General features: G+C 43.7%; 2 protein-coding genes across 2 annotated transcripts; one reads left to right on the forward strand and one right to left on the reverse strand.

Annotated features, from left to right (window-relative positions):
- Window positions 1-1,563: 1,563 nt before the first annotated feature.
- Window positions 1,564-12,599, forward strand: LOC121849701. The gene is made up of 4 exons (XM_042338253.1): window positions 1,564-1,613; window positions 3,535-3,623; window positions 6,678-6,702; window positions 11,501-12,599. The coding sequence occupies exons 1-4, from the start codon at window positions 1,564-1,566 to the stop codon at window positions 12,597-12,599; spliced, it is 1,263 nt and encodes a 420-aa protein (XP_042194187.1).
- A 6,338-nt stretch (window positions 12,600-18,937) lies between these two features.
- On the reverse strand, window positions 18,938-19,658 carry LOC121849702 (apolipoprotein L3-like). Its single transcript, XM_042338259.1, is given in 2 exon segments — window positions 18,938-19,450; window positions 19,452-19,658. Coding segments are annotated over 2 exon segments (678 nt in total). The 5' UTR covers window positions 19,617-19,658.
- Between the last annotated feature and the right edge of the window lie 314 nt (window positions 19,659-19,972).

The following is a 19,972-nucleotide window of genomic DNA, read 5'->3' on the forward strand; positions in this document are numbered from 1 at the left end:
TTCCACAAAGGGGAAAGATAGAGCATCCAAACCTCCCTGGATAAATAAGGAAATTGGGATTAAAAATTGGGAATAAACAGAAAAAGGTCCAAAATACAGAAGATCATCAAATAGAATATAGAAAGTATGGAAGAGAACTGAAAAAGGAAATAAGAGGGGCAAAGAGATTGTCGGTGCTCAAGGTAGATAAGTAAACCGGTCTGGACTGGATGCACCCTAGATTACTGAGGGTGTAAGGGTGGAAATAATGAAGGCTCTGGCCACATTTTTTTAATCCTCCTCGGACATCGGGGTGGTGCCAGTGTACTGGAGCATTGCAAATGTTACTCCCCTGTACACAAAGTGCCAGAAGGATAAACCTGGGAACTGCAGGCCAGTCAGCCTAACTACGGTAGTGGGGAAACTTCTAGAGACTGTAATCCTGGACAAAATAAATTCTCACTTAGAAAAATATGGGTTAATAAAGGACAGCCAACTCGGATTTGTTAAAGACAAATCATGTCTAACAAACCTGATGATACTAAGCTAGGAAAAGTAGTAAACAGTGAGGACGATAGTAGCAAACTGCAAATGGACATTGATAGACTGGTAACATGGGCAGACATGTGGCAGATGAAGTTTAATGTGGGGAAATACAAAGTGATGCATTTTGGGTCAAAGAATGAGGAGAGGCGATATAAACTGATGGTACAATCTGAAAGGAATTGAAGGAACAGAGAGACTTATGTGGGTTGCCATCTAAGTAAAGCTTTAAAGGTAACAGGACAGGTTGATGAAGCTGTTAAAGTAGCGTATGGGATACTAGGCTTCATGAATAGGGGCATAGAATACAAAAGTCAGGAATTTATGATGAACCTTTATAAAACACTAGTTAAGTCTCAGCTAGAGTACGGTTTTCAGTTCTGGGCACCACACTTCAGGAAGGATGTCAAGGCATTGGAGATTGACCAGGATGGTACCAGGAAGTGGGACTTCAGTTATCAGGAGAGGATAGAGAAGCCGGGATTATTCTCCTTGGAGCAGAGAAGGTTAAGAGGAGACTTAATAGAAGTTTTCAAAATTATGAGGGGATTCGATAGGGTGAACAAGGAGAAACTATTTCCACTGGCGGGTGGGTCGATAACCCCAGGACACCGATTTAAAATAGTTTTAAAAGAAACAGAGGGGAGTGGAGGTGAGGAGAAAGTTTTTCACGCAGCAAGTTGTTCGGATCTGGAATATTTTGCCTGAAAGGGTGGTGAAAGCTGTTTTCGATAACAACTTTTAAGAGAGAAATAGACAATTATTTTGGGAGGACAGTTTGCAAGGCTATAGGGAGAGCGCGGGGAGTGGGATTGATTTGCATAGTTCTTTTTAAAGAGCCGACACAGACACGATGGGCCGAAAGACCTCTTTCTGTGCTGTATAATTGTGTGATTCTAGGTCCTGAATTAGTCTGTTCCTTAATGAACAACTAGGCCGCAATGTTAGAATAAAATTAGATAATTTCATATGTGAATTAGTTACAGAAATACTCAAAGTGAAAGTGAAAGAAAGTTGTGTTGTAAATTTGCGCACACCTTTATGCATGTCATGTTCAGCCGGTCAGTCACACAGGTCACCCAGGCTACCAGGTAAATGGGTTGTTTGTTGCTGAACTATCAATGTTAACAATTTGTATTGTCTCAGCACCTAGTGCTGTAACCAGGAGTAACTTTTACTGATGTTGAGGAACAGAGAGATCGTAAGGATATGTAGGTTAAAGGTTTAAAAGAGAATAAAAAGACAAATTAAGTTGTGCTTTGTAGTTATTGACTGTAAAGCAGAAAGTGCTTACTTCATTAGTTAGAATAGTGTATGTATTATCACAGCCACAGAGAGGCTATGGACGGCATTGATTCTCAAGGGGAATGAATATCAGAGTGGAGGTTTATATGGAGTATAAACACCAGGCTATGGACTGAATGGGCAGTGTCTGTGCTGTAATGCTCTATGTAATTCTATGAGCAGCCGTGGTTTCAGGAGAGGCTCAACAAATTGGGGTTGTTTTTGGTGAGACAGAGAAAAGATGCGATAGAGGACTTAACAGAGGATAGAGGAATTTCCTCTCCCCATGGATGCTGCCTGACCAGCTGTGTGTTTTCAGCCACTTCTGTGTTTATACCAGATTTCCAGCATCGACAGTACTTTGCCTTTTGTTTGGAGGATTTAACATTCTGAAACAGATTGTGAGGTTAAACAGTAACAGATTATTGCTGATCAGTGCACAGTGATACGTGTGATGTGTGGTTGAGGCCTGTGTTCTGTTACTATTATGGATATAGGGTTTGGTTACAGATTATCAAACCCCCTCAGAAACCATTTTACACTTCATTTGACTTTGTCTGACTGTGTCTAAAAATGGCTGCTCTTCAGCCCTTCAGGGTGTGTTGACTTCCTGTAGTGAATAATCATCAACATCAACCTGACTCGTCCAACCAGACAATAGAAAACCTGTTCATATAACAGAAAAACTGGAATGGACAATAGAAAATTGAAGTTGCATCCATCAATGTCATCAGGCTCCATTGTCTCTCTGTCGCCCAATGTACAAATCCCGGTGTGGCCGCACTCCGCCTTAACTATCTGGATCTCTATTCAGCCACTACATCCCAAAACTCTGGACTACACTCCCTCAATCCCTCCGCCTTGCCTCCTCTCTCCCCTTTTTCAAGTCTTGCCTGAAAACGTTCCTTTTCAACCATGCATAAGGTTACCTCCCCCACTGCCCCCCAACCTGCATTGAACTGTTGAAAATTTCCCCTCATCCAGAACTTGATGTCCGACAGACTGTCTGTCAGGACAGCAGTGGTCCTGGAGTTGAGGGTGGAGAAAGATAGAGTTGGGTGTCATCTGCATACATATGGATGTTGACCCCATGTCTGCGGATGATGTCACCAAGGGGGAGCATGCAGATGTTAAAGAGGAGAGGGCCAAGGACAGAGCCCTGGGGGACGCCAGACGTGACAGTGCGGGGGCTGGAGGAGAAACCGTTAGAGGCAATGGTGGAGACGGTGTGAGAGATTGTAATCAAACCAGGCAAGGGCAGGTTTGCGAAGATTAAGTAAAGAGGAGAGGCAGTGTATGAGGATAGAGTGGTCAACAGTGTCGAAGGCAGCAGAGAGGTCGAGGAGGACAAGGAGGCAGAGGGAGCCCTGATCACAGATGTTCAGAATGTCACTAGTGACTTTGACCAGGGCTGTTTCTGTGGTATGGGCAGTGTGGAAGTGTGGATTGAAAGGGGGGAAAGGTATGTGAAAACCTTCAGAATTACTGGAAATCTCCTGTAAGCAGGGTGGCTCCCTCCAGGGAGTGTGCACTTTCCATTCCAATTTACAAGAATTTTCATATATAGCTAGAATTTGGTAGATCGGGTTTTAAGGTTTATGGGGCAAGGGTGGATAATTGGACTGGAGGAACAGATCAGCCATGATCTTATAGAATGGCAGAATGGGCTTGAGGGACTGAATGAATAGAGATGCACTCCTGTAATATTGATTTCCTTTACCTCTTCAGAAACATGATCGTTGAGGTTACAGGATCCTGGTCTAATCTCATCGTTCTCTTCCTCTTAGTCCTTCTGGCAGCATGGTTTCTCATGTCAGGTAAGGTTTCACGATGATTTCCAGTTTATGAAAACTGCTGAGGGATGTTCAAATACAGACAAACTGCAGCAATGACTGGATTGTGCAGAAGCCACGAACACCTATCGTAATCCCATTCATACACTGCCCGGAGTAGGATCCCTATCCCTTTCCATCAGCTTTGAACACCCAATGAACAGGGTCAGCAGCTCAGTGAAGACCTGAGTCATGGCTTCCTCCTCTATTGAAGGTGTCAGATCTCATTTCTTCATCCGGTGTCTTGAAGATATGGACTGGCAAAGCTGACACTGTAAGAATTCTCAGCCCTTTTATCCAATCACACATGTTTTTTTCCCCCATATTGGGGTCCATTCCTCATTCAGTCACTGACCTGTGGTGCCTGTCTTAGCCCAGTGTTCATGGATAGTAAAATTCCACGGAACTATTTGAAAAGAAAAGTGAGTTTCTCCTGGTGTCCTCACTAACAATCCCCCAAATAAAATGAGTCATTCACTTCACGGCTGTTCGTGGCATTGCTGTGCACAAATTGACTGCTGCATTCACCCACAAAATACACAGCAACTCTGATTTACCTTATATCCTTTAAAGCACTTTGAGACATTCTCCAAATGTGAAAGGTGTTAAATCAAATGCAAGGATTTTTGTTAGTATGCTCTATGTTGGACAACTTGTCGCTCAGCCTTACTGTTTGATAGAGCATCTGTGAATGTTGTGTTGTGGACAGTATTTCTGTACCACAAACTGAGGAATTCTGATTGTTTCTTTCCATACTTGAACAGTTAGGAATATTGGAACACCTCCACAACTCCCTCTCCACCTCTCTTGATGCCCTTGTCCCCCTCATTTCCTGAACTATCTCCTACTCACGCAAGTCCCCGGTACACCAGCCACCTCCACTCCCTCAAGGCACAGGTGCGTGCTGACAAGGTGACTTGGACCAAACACAATGCAATGGTCCATTGGCAGATCTGGCTGGACCACATCAAAGCCTACCATTCTGCCCTTGCCTCAGCTAAATCGTTCTCATATTCCAAGATAATCTTTGAGGCCAACAGTCTCAGGCTCCTCTTCTTCACCACCCTTTCATGATTCACCCATCCTATCCTCCAATGCCAACTGCAAGGAGATGCTGGACTTCCTCAAAACCAAATTTAAGGGGATCCGCTCAGCTGCTTCTGCCCTTACAATTACTACTCCCTCCATATCCCCCTCACACCCTGGGGCCCTACCCATCCTTCCCTCCACACCTTCGAACCTGTCTCCCCCTCCTCTCCCACATTATGACCGAAATGAAACCCACCACCTGCTCTCTTTGGCTACCTGTGACCAAGACTCCCTCTGTCTCCTCATTCTCCTTGACTTCTCTGCTGACTTTGACATGCAAAGTGTTCTGTGAAACACTTTGAGATGTCTCGAAGACGTGATAAGGTGCTATATCAAATTCAACGATTATTATTATTGTTGACCATTCTATCCTCCTCCCCTGCCTCTCGTTTGGTGAATCTTCATGATCCTGTCCTTGCCTGATTCAAATCTTATCTTTCCCACAATTTCTACTTGAACTTCTACTTCTGCATGAACGGCTTCTCCTCCAGCCCCCACATCTGTGTCCCTCTGGGCTCTGCCTTTGGTCCTCTCCCCTTCAATATCTACACGCTCCCTCTTGGTGTCGTTATCCGCAGACATGGGGTCAACTTCCACATATCTCTGCCTCCACCCTCGACTCCAGGACCACTGCTGTCCTGATGGATGGTCTGTCAGACATCGAGTTCTGGATGAGAGCTAAATTTTCTCCAATTGACTGTCAACAAGACCAAGGCCCTCCTGATTGGCTCCTATCAGTGCCTTTTCACCTCAGGCACTGACAGCATCACTTTCCAAGGATGCCACACCACCTCACTGAGTCAGTCCAGGACCTTGGCATCTTGTTTGACCCTCAACTATTCTTTATTCCTCACATCCGTGCCATGACCCATTCTGCCTTTCCGCAACATTGCTCTGGTGTCTCTCCCCTCAGGCTGCTAAGACCCTTGTCTATACATTCATCACATCCAAGTTTGATTATAATGCTTCTCGTTGCTTGTCAGCTCCCCAGCTCTTCCCTCTACAAGCTGTATATTATTCAGAGCTCTGTATAATTAGATTACACTGCTGGAGAGGATAGAGTTCTAAATTCTCGTCCTTGTTTTCAAAGGCCTCCACGACCTTCCTCCTTCCTACCTCTGTGACCTATTCAGCCAATACCAACCTGTCCGCTCCCTCCAATCAGTGGACTCTGGCCTACAACCCTTTGTGTGAAAAAGTGCTTCCTGATTTTGTTTCTAAATGGCCCAGCTCTAATTTTAGGATTATGTCCCCTTGTTCCAGTTTCCCCCACCAGAGGAAATAGTTTCTCTGTAGCAATCCTATCAAATCCCGTCCTCATTTTAAACACCTCAATTGGATCACCACTCAACCTTCTAAGCTCAAGGGAATGCAGAACAACATGTCCTTATAATTTAGCCCTTTAAGCCCTGATATAATTCTGGTGAACCTGCGCTGCACCCCCTCCAGAACCAAAATATTTTTCCTGAGGAGTGGTACCCAAAACGGAACGCTGAACTCCAGATGGGGTCTGAATAAGACTAGATAACTGACAGTGCTCTAACCACTGAGCTACATGACTCCACAAATATACCGTCAATTCACTTTACAGTCTATTCTGTGAAGTGTTTGAGACATTGAGAAGACCTGAAAAGCACTATACCAAATGCAAGGATTATTATTATTATTAGATAGTTGAAGCATCATTTCCTCTCCTTTATATTCCAGCCCCCCTTGTGATAAAGAACAACATCCCATTAGCCTTTTTGATAACTTTTTGTACCCGAGGGGTGAAGTTTGTTCACTCACGGTCAGTTATTGTTGAAGGACATTGCCAAGAGTAGAATATTTGACAGAGTGATAATGAATGCAATAATATAACACCCCAATATTGTGGTGGTCAATGAGTATTCTGTCATGTTCACTCTATAATAACCAGCAATAATGGTTTGTTTCTCAATTGTTTAACAGACAGTAAAGGATGCAATGAAGACAGGTACGTACAAATATGAGGCAGTTCCTGAATAAACTGCCTGATTTTGTGAATGAATCTCTTCTTCTCATCTCTCTGCATTGCTCTCTGTTTGATCGTGTTTTTTCTATATTTCACCAAAGTCTGGGTTGGGTTGTAGGCATCACGGTCAGATATTGTTGTGGGACCCTGCAGGGAGTAGAACATAGGACCCAGGTTCGATTCCTGGGCAGGGCAAACATTTAGGCAAGTTTCCTTACTCCACACACCTTTGTTTAGTTATCAGTAAATAGGGACCTGGTTGTTAGACAATTGGTGGATTGCTTTCTGGGGGTAATAATCTCTCAATTTAAAAAAAATTGGTCACTCAATCCACAACTGTTTGTGGGATACTGCTATGTGCAACTTACTGCCACATTTTTCCCACAAAATATACAGTTAATCCACTTTTCAATATAATCTGTGAAGCATTTTGAGATGTCTTACTGATTGATAAGCACTATATCAAATGCAAGGATTATTATTAGTAATACAACAACAACAACAAGATTTCATTTATAGAGCGCCTTTCACACCAGGAGGACGTCCCATGGCAGTTGGGTCGGGACCCGAGCTGGGGGGAAATGGTCAGGGTGAGGGGAGGGAAGGGAGGGAGCGAGGAGGGGAGGGAAGGGGGGGAGCGAGGAGGGGGTAGAGAGTCGAGAGGGGAGCTGAAGGCACGGTCAAAGAGAAAGGTCTTGAGACCGGCCTTGAAGGAGGAAAGGGAGGAAGCAAGGCGCAGTAATAGTAATATTTGTCAATATAATTAAAACATTGAAAGTTTCCTTTTTCACCCCAACATTAGAAAACTAACTTCTGATTTTGGAGATCTAAAACTACATTTAAGAAAATGCTCCTGTTATCATGCTACCGTGTTTTGCCCACAAAACATAGTCAAATCGATTTATAGTATATTCTGTGAAGTGCTTTGAGACATCTAGAAGATGTGAAAAGGCGCTATATCAATGCAAGGATTATTATATTTTGTTATTACCATTGAAGTGGTTTTATTATGGTAGAAGAGCAAATTAAGTTGCATGAATTTAATGTTAACATCAACAACTTGGATTTATATAGCGCCCTTCACATGGAATAGTGTCTCGGAACTCTTAACAATGGCAAAGCCTGACGCATATTCGGGGGGGAGAGAGGAGGTGACCCTAAGCACGGTCGAAGAGGAAGGTCTTTAGTCATGTTTGAAAAGAGGAGAGGGGACAGCAGTGGGGTTGGGGAAGTTGGCTTTGTTGACCTTGCTTTTGAAGGTTCATTGACATTGCCGGAGCATGGCATTCTATGTTTGATTTACACTGAGGACTGATATGTCTCGATTTTCCACATTGGAAACAAACCACTTGTTTCTTTACACTTACGGTTTCTCCCTTCTTTAATAATAATAATAATAATAATCCTTGCATTTGATATAGCGCTTTTCACGTCGGGAGGACATCCCAAAGCGCTTCACAGAATATACTGTAAAGTGAATTGACTGTATATTTGTGGGCGAATGCGGCAGCCAATTGCGCACAGCAATGTCCCACAAACAGTCGTAGATTGAAAATGACCAATTTATTATTGTTTTTGGTTTTGGAGGGATTATTATTAGGCTCTGTGTGGAGTAAGGAAACTTGCCCAAGGTTTCGCCCTCTGCCTGGAATTGAACTCAGGTCTCTCACTTGCAAAGCGAGTGCTCTAACCACTGAGCTACAGGACTCCAAACCACTGAGCTACAGGACTTCTTGGAGGTGAAAATTTGGGTTTCCATTTCCAACCTGTGAGAGTCCCTCATTTTTCCACATCATTCTGGGTTTATTTTCCACCAATGTATTTCCTTTATGGCTTCTTAAATTTTCTTTCTCACCCTGTCTTACTCCCACTTCATTACCATTCTCCTTGTGATCTACGCCTCATCATAGTACTGATTGTTCCTATCCCAGCTTTCTTCAAATCTAGACTTGTACGGTGGTAAGGAATGGGTAATGATCATTCTGTGCTATTCTGCAAAGTGATCCAGATTATTATGGACCAAATATTCGATATTCAAATAGTTCCCATTGTCTGTCTTTATAACATTTTGGATGTTCTCCTGGTATTTGTCTGCAATGCTCCAATACTGTATTGGGATCTCCTTTATCATATCCTATGGCATTTAAGATGTTTCCTTGGAAGTTGGCAGAACGCCTTTCCCATATTTCATGTCCACTGATAAGGTTTTAAACATTGTTGTGGACAATATCGCTACTAGTAACCTGAAATGTCCTTTATCATCACATCACGTGTATTTTGTATAGCTCCGCGCTCTGCCTCATTAAATGATTAAAGGCATACGGTTTTCCAACAAATTTGAGAATGATATTTGCCATTACTTGTAGTTGCATTGTGTCATATGGTATTTTTACTCGAGCTACCTCTTCATCCTCGCCATCTGGGTTAGGTTTCAATTTGTGTTGAGGGGTTGGATACAATGACAAGGCTTTCACTTTTCAGTATTTGGGAGTAAATTCCCATCTTGATTCAGCAGTTACTGTGTCCAGTCATGGTATTGATTATACCCCTCTTAACTCTTTTCCTTGAACATATTCAAGACTGAGATAGATAGATTTCTTATTGCAAAAGGGATTAAGGGATATGGGGATAAGGCAGAGTCAGGTTATTAGCTGGAGTTAGGTTAGAAGATCAGCCATGATCTAAGGGCCGAATGGCTTACTCCTGCTCCTACATGTTATGTTAACTGTGTGCTGTTCTTGTATTTTTTCTATTTCTTTTTGGGATGCAACGTGCGATTCCCCTTTCTGGCTTTTTGTGACAGAGCTGCTTGCACTCTAATTACAGTGTGTAAATCACTGTTCTGTTGTTCAAGTTGTTTAATATTTTGCTCTTACATTCATTTATCTTGTCACCCCATTCCTGCACTTGCCTCAAAATATTAGTTGCCTGTGCCTGATAATATTTGGTGTAAACTTCTAAACTTTGTACTCTCCGCATCTAAAAGATTCAATTTCTTCCCTTCTATTTGAACTGTTCTCTTTGCAGATTATCCCTAAAATCAATCATTTGGTATTCGGCCTCTTGGACTCTTTTTTACTGTTTATCCAGTTTTGTTTGAGCTCCATTTGAGTTTCTTTCAACTCTCTTACCTCTGTTTCCAGGGTTTCTTTGAACCCTTTTAAATCTCTTAATTCTCTGATTTCAGAGATCTGTATTTAGAAATCTGCAAGGTTTTAATCCATGCAGCTTCAGTTCAGTTATTCTTTTATCCTTTTTATTTTTTTATTCTTTTATCTCTTAATTCTGCAACAATTCATCCATATGTCTCAATCGGAGTGTCACTGGTAGTGCCTCCTTAAAAAGCTCCACATGTTCAGGTAACCTTTTCTCCACATATGCTCTGTTTGAATCTGCCATGTTTTTAGAATACTTTTTCTAATTCTCCAACTGTTCTAAACGTGACAGGTCTAATACTCAATTTCTAGACAATATTAAAATTTGTATTTGTCCAACTTCAACAGCACAGGTTCCCTGTTTGGACACCAATTATAAGCGTTATTTAAATTTGTGACCCTGCGGTGAAATATGAACTGACATAAATTCCTATTTAAGTAGTAAAGCTTAATAAATAATGAGTAAGATTCTACAGAATCAAAATTATACATCAAATCAAATTAATTCTCACAATACAAACTACAAAACAAAATTACATTTGTAAAACACCTTTCACTTTCCCAAGACGCTGAACAATCAGGGGTTAGGGATTTGCGATGAGGACCCGAGAGGGGGTGGGCTGGGGGGATCAGAGAAGGTGGAGGGTAGGGAGGGTAGGAGGTTGGCTGAAGGCACGGTGGAAGAGGAAGGTCTTGAGGCATGCCTTGAAAGAGACAGGGAGAGACTTGCAGGGAATTTGGGATGGAGTTTCAGAGGGTGGGATGGGTTGGGTGGGGAATGTGGAGCAGGCTAGAAAATGCGTTAAAGTGTCAAAGGCAAAAGTTGAAGGGAGCTAGAGTAGTAATGGAGTCCTGTAGCTCAATGGTTAGAGCACTCGCCTTGCAATATAATAATAATAATCCTTGCATTTGATATAGCACTTTTCACGTCTTCTAGACGTCCCAAAGCGCTTCACAGAATATACTGTAAAGTGAATTGACTGTATATTTGTGGGCGAACGCGGCAGCCAATTGAGCACAGCAATGTCCCACAAACAGTCATGGATTGAAAATGACCAATTTATTATTATTTTTGTTTTGGAGGGATTATTATTAGGCAAGCAAGAGACCTGGGTTCAATTCCAGGCAGAGTGAAACTTTGGGCAAATTTCCTTACTCCACACGCCTAATAATAATCCCTCCAAAACAAAAGAATAATAAATTGGTCATTTTCAATCCACGACTGTTTGTGGGACATTGCTGTGCGCAATTGGCTGCCGCGTTCACCCACAAATATACGGTCAATTCACTTTACAGTCTATTCTGTGAACCGCTTTGAGACGTCGAGAAGACGTGGAAAGCGCTATATCAAATGCAAGGATTATTATTATTATTATTAATGCCTGTGCCTCTGGAAAAGAAATATTTATTTTTGGAAATTTGTAAATCATCGTCTTCTGCTGCTCTCCTTGCTGGATCTCTCACTGCTTTGCTCACTTTAGCAAAAATATTGCGCCCTTTTTTGTTAAGCTTTAAGGTTTCAGCTCAAAACTATGTGTTGTTCTAAACTGTCATTTCGCCGACAATGTGTATTTATGTGAGAATTTATTTGAGAACAGATATCATTGTATTTATTATATAAACAGGGAAGCCCTCGAAGCTGAGATGGAAAAGAGGATTGAAGAAGTGCAACGCTTTAAAGAGCTGTTTCCTGAATGGAAAAAAAAGATGAGGGAATACAAAGGAGCACTGTGCAATATTGCCGACAATATTGACACAGTTCACCAAGGTGCCACAATAGCCAACATTACAGGGTCCTCAATGGGTGCTGTCGGAGGAATTCTATCCATTGGTGGATTAATCGCTGCTCCTTTTACAATGGGTTCATCATTGGTGCTTGCAAGTTTGGGAGCTGGCATAGGTGTAGCTGGTGGTGTCACTAACATTGCAGCTAGTGGTGTGGATGCTTTTAAACAAGGGGACATAGCAAAACAAATAGATGAAATCATGAAACAATATAAAGAGGATAGTGCAGAAATGGCAGATTGCTGCGATCAGTGTGTTAAAACGATTCAATTCTTAAATCCCTGCCTTGATGGTTCAAATTGTACAGTGGAGAAAATAGCTGATACCTTAACAAAAAGGGTGATGATTCTTATTGCAGCGCACAAAGCAGCAAGCATAGCAGGGAGAGATGCAGCAAAGATAGCAGCAAATAAAGCAGTTAAAGAAGCAGCGAGGAAATCAGCAAAAGAAGCAATTAGGAAAGCAGCGAAAGAAGCAGCAGGTAAAGCAATGAGGAAAGCAGCGAAAGAAGCAGCAGGTAAAGCAATGAGGAAAGCAGTGAAAGAAGCAGCAGGTAAAGCAGTGAGCAAAGTAGCGAAAGAAGCAGCAGGTAAAGCAGTGAGCAAAGTAGCGAAAGAAGCAGCAGGTAAAGCAGTGAGCAAAGCAGCGAAAGAAGCAGCAGGTAAAGCAGCAGGTAAATCAGCAGGTAAAGCGGTGGCCAGAACCATGAGCAAACGAGCATTAGGCACACTGGGTCTGTCAGGACTCCTTGTTGGTTGGGATATCTATTCTATAGTAAAGGATTCCTTGGAACTTGCAGAGGGATCGGGGACACAACTTTCTAATCAGATCCGAAAATTGGCCCAACAGATGGAGGATGAAGTAAAGATTTATGAAAAGCTTTATAATCCTCTAGAAGGTATTGCAGTGAATGATGCAGGGTGGAAACAGCCCAACTAGTCCTGAGGATGAGATTATGTGTGTCAAAGGGTCTTCTTCATCTTAAACTTTCGAGTAAGTGAGCGAGTGAGTGAGGCAGTGAGTGAGGCAGGGAGGGAGGGAGTGAATGAATGTGTGAGGCAACGGGCAAGTGAGGGAATGAACGATGGAGGGAGTGAGGCAGTGAGTGAGTGAGCGAATGTTTGAGCGTAAGAGTGAAGTACATGAGCCCGCCTGTCCCTTTCCTCTCTTCTGTACCCCTATTCCTTTCTCTACTATGTATGAATCAAGTTTTCTCTTGAATAGATTGGTGCTTTCTGCTGCAACCATAGCTTCCGCAGTGAGTTTGACATTCTCACCATCCTCTGTGTGAAGAAATCCCCCTAAACTTTGTTTAACATCTCCTGCTGACTATTTTAGATGTATTTCCTGTAGTTTTGGACTCACTAACACGTAAAACATCAACATCTAACTCATCAACTAATTTAATAAACTAAAACACCTCCATTAGCTTCACTCTCAATCATCTCAACTCGAGAGAGAAAAGTTTCAAACTGTCTAGTCTTTCCTGATAGTCATATCCACTCATCCCTGGGAACATCCTTATAAATTATGACATCCTAGTAAAATTACAGTGCGACAGGAAAGTGAATCAATCAGGTGGCCCAGGGGGAGGGACAGAGGAACCATGTCCCTCTGTACAGGCCTGGGCGGCCTTGTTAATGATAGGACACTGCCTCTGTAGAGGGAGATGTTTCCTCTGTCCCTCCCCCTCTACAGACCCAGGGTCTTCGCCTTGAAAAGCTGCTAAACTTTCAAGAACAAATCAAATGAATAATATGGGGTGAAACCTACAGAGATGAACAAGGTCTGCGACACACAATCGAAGGTGAAGAAAGATGTGAAAACATAACCTTCAACGTGGCCTTGAAATCTCTGTAGGATCCTCACAAATTACACTATTTGGGCGGAATTATAACATTTTAAAAATGACGATGCAAAATATTTGAAAATCTTTATAAAATATAAAAATATGTGGCTCAACATCAGCATCTTTTCAACAACAATCACTTGCACTTGTATAGCGCCCTCCATTCAGAGTAGCGTCCCAGAGCGCTTAACAATGGCAGAGCCTGACTCCGAGCTGGGTGGGGGAGGTGGTCGAAGAGGAAAGTTTTCAGGTGGGATTTGAAAGAGGGGAGAGAGGAGGCAAGGCAGAGGGATTGAGGGTGAGTGTTCCAGAGTTTTGGGGCGTAGTGGCTGAAAGCACGACCTCCGATGGTGGGGGGAAGGGTGTGAGTGATGAGTTGAGCGGAGGCGCCGGGTGGTGGATTGGGGAGTGAGGAGGTCAGAGAGGTAGGGAGGTGCCAGGGAGTGAATGGATTTGAATACGTACCCGACGTGAAAGGCGCTCTATAAATGCAATCATGTCGTTGTTGTTGTACGCTCAGCCTGCCCGAGTTGTCCTGTTCACTCCTACCTCCATTTGATGCTCACATGTCCTTTTCCTACTGACTTTCAATCTGCAACACTGAGGGTCGTGAAAACAGAGCTGCGTGCTTAAGGGTTAGGTCATGTACTGAGCTGGAGCAGGACATCATATACAGCAGAAACTCAAGGGTGTGAGCATAGAACGAGAACATTGATTGAGGGTCATGTTTACTGAAATAATGTTTAAATAGTGAGATCAGGTACTTTAGATGCAGTTTGCTTTTCGGTTCAGTTAATTGGGTCCAATTGCTTTGTGGGAATAAGATTCATTTTAGGAGTCAATTTAATTTCAATATGTTCTCAAATAAATACAGCTGTTACACTTTACAACCCTGTACACATTACAATCCTGTAAATCACTCTGACATCTTGAATATGTGCAGGGCGCTATATCAAATACCAGCAATTATTATTAATCACTGAAAAACTGTTTCAGGTTCTACCAGTGTAATCCTGACAAGATCAAATCTAGATTGTGCCCAGTTTAATGCAAATGTAATCCTTATAGACATCAATGTTACACTGTACCCAGCTCACTGTCAGTGTGATCCTCATGGAGGACGTCCCCAGGCGCTCGACTATCAATTTTTCGGACCCGGGCTGGGGTTTAGGATTGGGAGGGTGGAGGGTAGGGGAAGAAGGAGGGTGATCGAAAGCACGGTTGAAGAGGAGGGTCTTGAGATGGATCTTGAACGAGGCAAGAGAGGGGACAAGGCAGAGGGACTGCGGCATGTAATGGATTATGAAGAGTTAATTGGCTAAGAAAGAATCTGTTATTGGAGTCGTCATCTGCTGTTAATTACTGTTATGCACATTGTGATAATCAGCCAAAGCTGATGTGATTAATATAACCAGCTGGGTGAAACAAGCTGATAACTGGGGCAGATAACCAGGATATGAGCAAGTGTGTAGATGAGCTGCACTTCAGTGTGCGAGTGTGTACCGTTCACTCAGCCAGGAGGGAGAACTCCCAGCCCAGGTTTCCGAGATTCAAGTAACATCAGAAGAGGAAAGAAGAACAGACGTCGACGACACAAGAACACAAGTTGCAAAAGATTGATCATCAGCGTCCCCAATACCAAGAGACTCCTTGTCGGCTGCCTATGAACTTTGATACTGTCACTACGGTGATTTACTGTACATGAGTATAATACTGCTATTGCACCCTGATGGTTGATTCATGCAAAACTTTGCCTCAGAAATAAATGAACTGTTAAGCCAACAACTTCAGTTCCTGACTCCATACTTTAGCGAATAGAATGGTTGTTTCCACTGCTGATCGCAACTGTTGACAGGCTAATACACAATGATCTGTTCCTTTGCTTGCCGATAGCCTGGTTAATAAAGAGCAGTTTGTTCCATTGCTGGCTATTCCTTTGAACCCAACAACAGCTAACACTGTGCCAGTGTATTGTTTTATAAGGACATGTCCAGAGAATATATATTTTATACAGAATATAACAGCAAAAATTAATGCTAAACTTCTAATCACAGTTAGAATATTGCATCCAGTATTAGCCACCCCACTTCAGGAAAGACGTCAAGGCAATAGAGGAGATTTACTGGGATGATATCAGGGATGAGAGGTTTGGTCAATGAGTGGAGACTGTAGGTAGTGAGACTTTTATCCAATGGAACAAAGCAGGTTGAGGTGTGGCTTGACAAAGAACTTTAAAATTATGAGGGATTTTGATAGAGTCAATAGGGAGACTTTATTTCTTCTGTCAGTAAACTATAGGGCATCAATTTAACATTGTAAACAAGAAAATGGGGAGGGTAGGAGAAATTTTAGGACCACCTAAAGTTGGAAAGTTGACTGAAGCATGCCCTGGGACGTCTTTCCGAAGTGAAGGGCGCTATACAAGTGTAATTTGTTGTTGTTGTTAATGTTTCTATCAACAACAACAACAGAATTACATTTGTACAGCATCTTTCACATTGGGAGGACTTCCCAAGGTGCTGGATGATCGATCAGTGTTTCGGATCCGAGCTGGGGGTCAGGACTGGGGAGGGTGCTGGGTAGGGGGAGAGGCTGGGTGATTGAAAGCACAGTCGAAGAGGAGGATCTTGAGATGGGTCTTGAAGGAGACAAGAGAGGGGGCGAGGCAGAGTGACTGCAGGATGGAGTTCCAGAGGGTGTGGACAGTGTGGCTGAGGACCCGCCCACCCAATGGTACAGCATTGGCGAGGCAGGGGGATGTGAAGCGGAGGGAGCGGGCAGGATGGTAGGGGGTTAGGAGGTCGCAGAGATAGGAGGGAACAAGGAGGGAACACCTGCATGAAACTCCGTACCCCCATCACACCAGTCTGTGCCAGGTTCCACTGGCTCCCTATCACACACACTGAACACCATCACGCCAGTCCTCAACAGGCTCCACTGGCTCCCAATTACCGAATAAATCGATTTTAAAATCCTCTCATTTGTTTTCAAATCCCTGCATGCTCTTCCCCTCCTCCCTACCTATTTGATTTGCTAACCCCCCACTCCACCACTGCTCGGCTGTCTCCAGCCTCCTTTTCATTCCTTGTCCCCTTCTGCTGCACCATCAGTAGCCGTGCCTTCAGCCACTACGCCCTGAATCTCTGAAACGTTCTCCCTCAATCCCTCCGCCTTGTCCCCTTCCTCACCATTTTCAAATCCCACCGAAAGATCTTCCTTCTTGATCATGTTTATGGTCACCTCCAAACCCCCCTTCACCCCCACCCACTGCCCTCTCCCCCTGGTTTGGTGTCAGACTCCACCAATGTCAAGTGTTTTGGGACACTACCCCAAGTGATGGGCGCTATATAAAGTTGTTGTTGTTGTATGCTGGACCCCACCGCATCCTTACCAGCCATTGCCTCCTGCCATTGCAGATAGTGACCTGCACAGCTGATTCAGAGAAGCGGGAGCGGGGGGGAAGTGTGAGATAGATTGAGAGAGGGAGATTGTGTATGAGAGTCTGAGTGAGATGTGAGAGAAGGGGAGTAAGAGAGTGAGTGAGAGAGAGGGCAAGAGAGAGAGAGTGATTGTGAGTGAAAGAGAGTAAGGGAGAGATTGATTGATTGACGGGGGAAAGAAACAGAGAATGTGTGAGAGATTACAGAGAGCGCGGGAGAGAGTGTAAGTGCAGCACAGAGAGGGACTGAGAAAGGTAATTAAGAGAGGTAGAGAGGGGGGAGAAGGGGTGACAGGGAATGTGTGGGAGAAAGGGTGTGAGAGGGAGTGAGAGAGAGTAATTGAGAGAGAGTGTGTGTGAGAGAATTCATGAGAGAGAGGGAAGAGCGAGAGTGATTAAAAGAGGGAGAGAGCATGTGAGAGAGAGTGAGAGAGCAGAGAGAGAGGAGAGAAGTGTTTTGTTATTCATTGTCAGGCTGGATTACTAGAGCCTCCCTCGACCGTTGTGGGTGGGGGGGCAGGTAACCGGGGGGACACTGAGGTACAGGCTGTGCAGTTTCATCACAGAAAGCTCCCTGTTTCCCCAGTGAGAAACTCCTCTACGTTCTTCATCCCCCCGCCCTGCCTCCCTCTGTGACCTCCCAAGTGACCATTCCCTTTCCCCAGCAAACACTGGCTTGCTTCGTGTCCCCACACATCACCATTTTGCCCCCACCTACGCTTTCAGTTATCTTTTTGTCTCACCATCCCACCTCCCTCAGCTCCCATCCCCAGCTCAGGTGCTCAACTGGCAGTGTCGAACCCTTTGAGATGTCCTTCCTATGTGAAAAAGACGCTGTGTAAATATTATATTTCTGGAAGGGAGACACGAAAATATTGCTTATGTGGCCCATGGACATTTCTCAAATAGGGCATCCGGCCCTCGGCAGCCAAAAGGCTGGCCCTGCGGCCTAGACTATGTGAGTTCCAAATCACCGACCCAAGGGCTTGAACCCACAACTTTCTGACTCATAGCCAAGATTACTATCATAAACCAGGCTGACATATGATTCTGTCACCTAACCAAGAAGAGCGTGTGTTAGAGCGTGTTAGACCGGGGTGGTGGGATCTCCTGCCCCTCACTCTCTGGGTCATATATGAATGGGAGCTCAGGCTGAGGTAAAGGAGATGCCTGTGGAATTGTCCCTCAGTATAGAGGAGTGTGACAGGTTGTGGAGAGAGCTGGTACCATGGATTTGGGAATCAGAGTATCACAAGATCCATTAGCACAGGAGAGGCAGCCTGTCGATATATTGCAGTGCAGGGCAGACTACAGTGTAGGAGTATATGGCACCTCCCAACCTCTCTGACCTGCTTACTCTCCGAGCTGCTTACTCGCCAACCCACTAACCACTGCCTCCGCTCGACTGGTTCCAACCTTCTGCATGTCCCTTGTGCCCTCATTTCCATCATCGGTGGCTGGGATTTCAGCCACTATGCCACAAAACTCTGGAACACACTTCTTCTATCCCTCCACCTTGCCCCTTCCTTCCCCATCTTCAGATTGCCCCTGAAGACCTTCCTCTTCGACTATGCCTATGGTCACCTCCCCCTCTCCCCGGCTCGGCAATGTGCTCCCCCATTGTCAAGCGCTCTGGGATCCCCTGTGTGAAGGGGCACTATATAAACGCAAGTTGTTGTTGTTGTTGAGTTCCAAGTCCTGATGCGGGACTTGAACCCACAGCCTTCTGATTCAGATAGTGTTACCAACTGAGCCAAGCTTACACACACTACATGCAGGACATAGGGAAACCAATAGGTTAGACTGAACAATCAATAGAATCAGAAATAAATACATGAAATAGATCACAGAAAGAGTAACCAATTTAATATATTGTTGAAAAATGGACAGGTTCATAAACAACAAGAATGCAATCTACTAACAATCTGCCCAAATGGGGTTTGTGACAGGCACTGAAGTCAAAGTTAGCCACGAGTCCTGCACATTGGGCTAGTTTTGCTTTACAGTTTGACTTAAAGTTTCATAAACCTCTTCATACTTCTTTACCTCATCCTTTATCTTTTGAGCCACAGCTCGTATTTGTTTAGCCATTTCTGTCTCAGCTCCTTTGCTAAGGTCAATGGAATCCACTGTGATAGAGTAGATATCCCACACAACAAAGAGTCCTGACAGAACGCCAGAAACCGCCTTGAATGTTCTTAAGGACTGTTTGGACATTGCTGCAGCCACTGTAGCAATAACACCTGTGCTTTTTGAAAAGACCTCAGTCACACCAATGAAAGCATCTTTTACTAATTCGTCACTGCAATTCTCATAGAAATGAACTGCATTGCAGAATTTACTGAAGCAATCTGCCATTTCCTCACTGTCCCTTTTATACTCTTCCATGATTTCATTAACTCTTTTTTGTTTATTCGATTGTGAAACAGAATCTACTGCATTAGCTGCGATGTTAGTGACACCACCAGCTACACCCACCCCAACTCCCACACCCGTGAGTACCCAATGATGTACCCAATGTGAAAGGGGCAGCAATTAATCCTCCAATCGTTAGAGCCCCTCCAACAACACCTACAGAAGACCCTGTAATATTGGCAATGGTGGCACCTTTGTGACACTCGTCAATATTATTTGCGATCTCTTGGAGTAATGTCACGTGTTGATCCATCCGTTCTTTCCAGTCAGGAAACTTCTTTGAAAAACATTGTAAGTCCTCAGCTTTATTATTCCTGCTATAAATACAATTATATGTCAGGAGCGTTCACACATCATTGGCCTGAAACATGGCCTGATCTTGCTAGAAAAACTGGGATTGGCTAAAGAAACTCGAATTAATCTCCTTGGAGCAGATAAATTTAAGAGGAGATTTAATAAAGGTTAACATTATGAGGGGATTCAATAGAGTGAACAGGGAGAAACTATTTCCACTGGCAGGTGGGTCAGTAACCAGAGGTCACAGATTTAAAATAGTTGTCAAAAGAACCAGAGAGGATTTGAGGATAATTTTTTTCACACAACGAGTTG

The sequence above is a fragment of the Callorhinchus milii genome, unplaced genomic scaffold (genome assembly GCF_018977255.1).
Source record: "Callorhinchus milii isolate IMCB2004 unplaced genomic scaffold, IMCB_Cmil_1.0 Scaffold1, whole genome shotgun sequence".
Lineage (NCBI taxonomy): Eukaryota > Metazoa > Chordata > Chondrichthyes > Chimaeriformes > Callorhinchidae > Callorhinchus > Callorhinchus milii.